The sequence below is a fragment of the Aegilops tauschii genome, chromosome 7 (assembly GCF_002575655.3).
Source record: "Aegilops tauschii subsp. strangulata cultivar AL8/78 chromosome 7, Aet v6.0, whole genome shotgun sequence".
In the NCBI taxonomy this organism is placed as follows: domain Eukaryota; kingdom Viridiplantae; phylum Streptophyta; class Magnoliopsida; order Poales; family Poaceae; genus Aegilops; species Aegilops tauschii.
The window spans coordinates 627,181,832-627,188,778 of record NC_053041.3 but is presented as its reverse complement, the minus strand read 5'-3'; the positions used below and the strand labels follow the sequence as shown (position 1 = coordinate 627,188,778).

The window sequence follows — 6,947 nt, the reverse complement described above, 5'->3', positions numbered from 1 at the left end:
AAAAATGCATGCTTAAGATTATTTTTTTGTTAGAATGGATTTCATCATAGATTTGAGCAATTCAATATTATCAAAATATTTCACAAATAAACTACACATTTAATGATTATATTGTATTTTTATGTATCCTTTCTCATTGTATTCCTAAATGTCAAGAGAATCGGGTAGTGTTTTATAGTGTATCAATTAAGTAACTTGATAGATATTGCTAAGGTCAAGACCGACCAGTTTAGATGCGACTGAATAGATGATTCTAGTGTGTATGCGGTATATCTAACATGCACGAGTGTCTATAATACAAACTTTGGTAAGTTGTAATATTGACCAGTTAATATTTTTTAAATAGATTATCTCTACAAAAAGTCGTACGACATGTTTAAATAGTGTACAAGGCATATCTTGATTATTCCTGGCTCCATGTTGTCAGCAATATGATTATGTCTTCCTTGAAAAATAACTTGGCTTTTGGGACTCTGCAATTGCCGCCATCTGGAATCAAACATCTACATCCCCTCGTATTGGCCCCGCTCCCCCATCGTACCCCCCCCCCCTTCGCCTCCCCGAGCGAGGCGACCGGGGCAGCCCCCTCTCCCCCACCTCTCTGACCTCGGTCGCGCCCCTCCCTCTCGCCGTTGCCGCCGACTTGGGCAGGTGGGCTTGGCGGCGGTGTGGCTCGGCTGACGGCGCTTCGGGCAGGCAGTGGCCGGCGACACCTCGCAAGCTCAGATCTAGGCCCTTTTGGGCCTGATTTGGGTCAGAGCGGGCCGGTTAGGGTTGTGACGGGTCGTCTTGTGCTGGTCCGGCGAGCACCTCGCGATGGGGGTATGTATGCAGTGATATGCCATGTAGATCCACGTTGTAATGGTTGTTTTTTAAGAGAAAAGGTCAACATTTTTTATTAGAATGTCTACTAGTACTACGCTCTCCTTTTGTGCACTCGAGCAAAGAAATGGTTCTGAAACTCGGTACTACTAGAACTAACACAAGCACCTCCGCTTCTACTGTGTTGCAGAGCGTCGTCCAGAAGTGAAGGGAGAGAGCGGAGAGGAGCAGCGGGGATGGCCGGAGCCGGGGAAGACGAATCAGCTCCCCCTCCTCCTTCTGCACTACTAGATCAGAAGGTAAGCTTCGGTATCATCCTCTCCCCTTTCCTTTTCCCGTAGGTGTTTCTGACAGATCCACTGATGGCGGATGCGGAGTTTCTATTTCGCCATTAACCCGTGGATCCTCCCTCCCTGCAGCAGCCCATGGAAGAGACGGCGGCGGCAGCAGGCAAGCTCACCAGGCTGGAGCACGAGCACGGCGCCCCCGACGAGACGTCCTTCCGCATGGAGGACCTTCCCGCGGTAACTTCCATTCCGTCAGTTCAGTTCCTCTGTTTCCCCCCTTCCATTACAGCAAGGGAAATAAAGTGTTGACTGAAAGTGAAATAATTGATCTTTGGTGTGATGCCTGCTGTGTTCTCCACGGATCTGAACCCCTGGGGCAAAAATATATTTGGTCTTCTGTTTGAGTTGTTGCCCACTTCATGATGTTTTTAGTCATCTTGCTTAACTTGTTTTCAAGGTGAATAGTAATCAACTTCCTTAAAGTATCATGAAGGACTGAGTGAAACTACAGCTAAAAATTGCTGTTTGCATAAGATTTCTCTTTCAAAATATATGCACTTTCAGCTCATTGCGTCTACCACTGGCAGTTAGTTCAGCCCCTTTCTTGTTACAGGAAGTTCAACCTGTTATAATGTCACAGCTGCCACTGAAAGAGGCTGTGAGGACCAGCATTGTTTCAAGGAGTTGGAGAATGCTCTGGACATTCCACTCTGATCTATGTTTTGATGGTCCCACTCCCAATGATCTGGATTCTGACACCGATGACAAGTTCGCTGGTCAGGATAGTACCAAAATGAAACGAGCAAAGTTCATTGAGACTGTAAATTCGGTTATTCAACAGCACAGCGGGATAGGAATCAATAAGTTCAGCGTCAGGTGCGGCATGCACAAAGAGTACACTGATCATCTTGACAGGTGGATTGGGTTTGCCACTTCATCAAAGGCAAAGATAATACATTTTAATCTGAAGAAAATTTATCAGCCATTCGAATTTCACCACTTCCCTCTTGAGGCCTTAGATTCACAAGGTTGCTCATTTGTGCAGTCCTTATTTCTCGCCAGTGTTTCTATAAAGCCAAACTCAGTAATATCTGGCTTTACAATACTCAGAAGGCTTGTTCTGGAATTTGTTAAGATATTAGGAGATTTTCCAGGTTTGCTAGCAAAATGTTCAGGACTTGAGGACTTAGAGATCATCGGGTGCTATGGTGTGGACAACTTAATCGTACCACACAAACTCGATAAACTTCAACATTTGCTGATCGCCGGAATGGACATCCAGATGGTTGAGTTTCATGCTACTGATCTTGCTCATTTTGAGTACAAAGGGCGAGTGATCCCTATAGTCCTTCATGGTTGCTCGAAACTAGAGAAGGCAACAATGAAGTTTAATGGCACTAAAGCACTGGCACATACATTCACTGCAGTTCCAAGCATTTTGTCAGTGAAGACATTACATCTGCAAGCATTCATATCAAAATATGCACAGGTTAGCTGGTCTTTCTTTTTTTTGGTTCACCTCATAGTTCTTCAAAGTTGGTGTTACTGTCAGCGTCATCTTATTCGTTTGGGTCATGTTTCTGTTGCAGAAGCTGCCAGCAAGACAACAGGGAATGTTTTTGCATTTGAGGCATATGACTTGTCAATTAATCGTCAACTCTAACGACCCAAATGGTGATAATGGAATTCTTCAGCTGGCCAATTGTTTGGATGTTGCACCCAGACTGGAGACGTTGCACTTGCATGTGAGTGCAATTTTATTTATTTAAAACGATTAATATAAAGACCTTCAAGAAAAAACTGTATTTTTATTAGTTTGACCAATGATTGCAAGCTTCCAATGCAGATGCTCTGTGCGATATCCAGTAGTTTCTCCAGCGGTGAGGTGGCGGGTATGCGCCGCCATGATCATCTCAAGACGGTCTTCATGAGCGGTTTTCGATGTTACAAGGCTCAGATTGAGCTGGCATGCTGTATCTTGAGAAATGCTTCTGTTCTTGAGCAGCTGATAATAGAACCAAGGATTACAGACAAAGTATGGGCGGGTGATTGTTCCGAGTGGAATACTGACCTTGGCCAAATCTTACCAGGGGTCTGTGAGTGGGCACAGGTCACCTCGGAGCGCTTCCGTAAGGTGATTTCCGTTGTAGGTGCCTCCCATCACAGTGAGTAAACCAATCTTTTTCCCATCTTGTGCTAATATTGAATAATCTTCGGTAGTTCAGTCTGCAGTAGTTCAGTGTAGCTGGGAGAAGTTTATTCGTTGATGTATAATGCTTCTGTAGTGGCTGTTTTGGTTACTATTCTTGGCTTAACAGCTTTATTAGAGAGAAAAAAGAACAACCAATCTATGTGTGTCCAATGCATCCGTTCCTTGTTCTTCCTTTTTAATCATGTCTTGCTTCAACCTGTAACTTGGTGTGCTATTACTAGCGAGTGAAAGAACCCTAGTTTGTGAAAATTCAGACAAACTTGCATCTCCATATGTACATTTGCCAACTCTTGAAAGAAGTGAAGCTGTAATGGGAGCTCATTAGTAGCAAAACTTATACCACAAAATCTATGTATCGTTGGCTTTCCCATCTGGGAGTCCAAACCCCAATATTTGGTCGAACTCTGGAAGCTAAAATTCTTTTAAAGATGGCAGGTTGTCCATGATAGAATAGAATCCTTACAAGACATTACAAGACAACAAATACTTCATAGACATTGGCCTACAGATAGCAATTACCCCCTGTGTGGGGAAACTGAAACAACTGATCATCTTTTGTTTTGCTGTCCCATTGCTATCTTTGTCTGCTCTTTTTCTTGGAGAGGTTTTGGGTTGGAATTGGCGCCCTCTATCAGTCCAAGACATGATTACATGGCTGAAATCTGAGCCGACTGGGAGCATCGATTATCTTTGGTTTGGGATTACAGTGCTTGGGTGGTCTCTTTGGAACATCCAATTGACTGATGTTATCTTTCATGTATTGATTTTCCTGCAGCAACGGAGGCTTCTTTGGCCCAGTAAGACAAGGATCTCTTCAGCACCATCATTAGCTAGTGCCGTCATTGCCTGCAGATTATTAGCAATTCGTAGTGGGATGCTACCTTGCTCAGAATCTGTAATCCTCTGGTGTCTGTTTAACCTCAATGTATCCTGCTCCTAGAGTGAGTTAGTATGTGTCAGAAGGGCACCAAAACCAAACCAGACGATCTAAAATTAACAGTAAACCTGGGCCTTTTGTTTTGTCTGTGACAATCAATGTTTGAAGAAATTTGAGGTTGTATCAGAGGCCTTTCTTGTCCGTGTATGGTTCAATTTCTTCAATCTAGTGTAATTTGTTTATTTAACTAATGAAGTCAGGTCATTTCCCCAAAAGAAGTTATGGGCCCTGGTGCAACAGCCTACAAGTCCATTTCAAACGAAGTAATCCTACCTATGTTCTAAAATACACTAAGATGTATAAAAAAACACTATACCATAGGGACATACAGTCAGGAGCATTTTTGTGCAAAAGAAAAAACCATCTGTACTGATAGAACATGTGCGATGAAAGCTCAAATTCTCTCTGCTGGTATACATTTGCCAGCTCTTGAAAGATGAAGTAAAAACGATTCGGCATCGAGATGAATTAGTTGTTTGTTTCCGCGGTGCTGTACTGGGGTTCCACAAAGAATTGGAGCAGAGGCTAGAATCGAAAGAATCTCGATAACTCCAATTCTGAAGAGGTTGAATTAAACAGAGTTTTGCTCATATAATCAACAGCGTTCTATTGATGCAACAAAGCTTGTTCAGTAGAGAGGAGGACACGGAAAAGCTCCGGCGCCTTACTGACGCACACAAGGCCGATATGATGTGCAACTTGATTACAAACATGGATTACATGGATAAAACTAAAAAGAAACAAACTCAAAGTTTCAGCGTTCAGTTGATGCCATAGACTAGACTAGTACCCCAATCCTAACAGACGTTCTGTCCGGCAATAATGAGTTCAGCTTGTGAACCAAAAGAAAGACGGTCTGAAGCTAAGATGACCCTGTCAAATCCTGAATCTTTGGCAAAAAGTAGAGCATGCCTTACCACCCCGGCTTCAGCATGCCTGTCCCAAAATTTTCTCCGACCACCTTGAGCTCAATCTAGTTGCGCTTAATGAACATGACAATATCATCTGCAAATAGTGACGCATTGTGCTTAATCCCCATGCCCGAGAAGGATTCCAAAAGACACATATTTTCCACATATTGCACAAGAGCACCGAGCACGTCGATCACAATGGGGGATCGGATCGCCTTGTCTGAGGCCACGAGCATGCCAAATCGTGTTGCCGGGGCAGCCATTGAGTAAAACTTGCGTGCAGGACGAGGACAGAAAAGATGTAATCCAGTATCTCCATCTTCGACCGAATCCCCTCCTCGCAAGGATTTCCAAAAGGACTTGCCACGCCACGGAATCAAAGCTTTGCCACATCCAGCTTAAGGAAAAGGGCTGGCTTCTTCCTTCCGTGCAGTGGCGAATCTTGAAAGAAAATGAAGGGGAGGCTCGATGTTAACGGTGTGAAGAAAAAGCCACTAACTCTCAGTTTTTTAGTTCAAATAAGGTTAAAATTTCAATACGAGACTGGGCTGAATACTAGTAATTCTTTTTTTTTTAAATCTGAGGGGGGGGGGGGGGGGGGGGGGGGCTCGAGCCTGTAGAAGCACCCCCTTAGATACGCCACTGCTTCCGTTGAGAGATTTAATTGCGAGTTGAACGACCGAAGTTATCTTGTATGCATCGGCCACCAATAAATAAACTATCAACCTTCAAAAATGTTTAATTAATTTAATTACTATAATTAGAATTCTAGTAGTAATATATTTTTTCAGTACCAAAAACAATTAACTATAATAACTAAATAAACTATTCCAAAAAGTTTTTGGTAGTTATAGAATTCTCGTACTTCTTCAACTCGAATACCAAAAGGAAGAAAAAAATATGACTAAGTGATTTTATAGTAGGCATATCCTGAATGTGCTTGATAGATCCCATTTTTTCATGAAAATAAAGATAGTCAATTTGACTGGACTTAAGACTTTATTATGTTTTCTGAGAAAAGACGTCTGTTGGTGTCAAAACCGGCGGATCTCGGGTAGGGGGTCCCGAACTGTGCGTTTAGGATCGATGGTAACAGGAGACGGGGGACACGATGTTTACCCAGGTTCGGGCCCTCTCTATGAAGGTAATACCCTACTTCCTGCTTGATTGATCTTGATGAATATGGGTGTTACAAGAGTTGATCCACCACGAGATCGTAATGGCTAAACCCTAGAAGTCTAGCCTATGAGTATATGGTAATGAATCTGTCCTATCCGGACTATGCTCTCCGGTTTATATAGACACCGGAGAGATCTAGGGTTATATGGAGTCGGTTACATAAGAAGGAATCTTCATAATTGGTCGCCAAGCTTGCCTTCCACGCCAAGGAGAGTCCAATCCGGACACGGGTATAGTCTTCGGTCTTCGTGTCTTCACAGCCCATCAATCCGGCCCAATGAGTAACAGGCCGGACGCCCGAGGACCCCTTAGTCCAGGACTCCCTCAGTAGCCCCTGAACCTGGCTTCAATGACGAGGAGTCCGGCGCACAGATTGTCTTCGGCATTGCAAGGCGGGTTCCCCCTTGAAAGATCGTGGATGTTGCCTAGAGGGGGGTGAATAGGCGCTTTAAAATAATTACGGTTTAGGCTTGAACAAATGCGGAATAAACCTAGCGGTTAATTTGACAAGCACAAAACCTACAACAACTAGGCCCACCTATGTGCACCAACAACTTATGCTAAGCAAGATAAACAACTAAGTGATAGCAAGATATATG

General features: G+C 43.5%; 1 protein-coding gene across 3 annotated transcripts; it reads left to right on the top strand.

Annotated features, from left to right (window-relative positions):
* The first annotated feature begins 715 nt into the window (after positions 1 to 715).
* Positions 716 to 4,384, top strand: LOC109746087 (putative FBD-associated F-box protein At5g50270). 3 transcript variants are annotated; one of them, XM_045231122.2, is made up of 7 exons: positions 716 to 822; positions 1,013 to 1,121; positions 1,242 to 1,346; positions 1,723 to 2,598; positions 2,699 to 2,854; positions 2,956 to 3,274; positions 4,097 to 4,384. In XM_045231122.2, exons 2-7 carry the CDS (start codon positions 1,059 to 1,061, stop codon positions 4,120 to 4,122), a joined length of 1,545 nt encoding a protein of 514 aa, XP_045087057.1. In that variant the 5' UTR covers positions 716 to 822; positions 1,013 to 1,058; the 3' UTR covers positions 4,123 to 4,384. The 3 variants fall into 3 exon arrangements, with proteins under 3 accessions (XP_045087057.1, XP_020160790.1, XP_040251069.1); XM_020305201.4 differs by lacking the exon at positions 716 to 822 and having other exon boundaries at positions 891 to 1,121; XM_040395135.3 differs by lacking the exon at positions 716 to 822 and having other exon boundaries at positions 943 to 1,121; positions 1,245 to 1,346.
* The last annotated feature ends 2,563 nt before the right edge of the window (positions 4,385 to 6,947 follow it).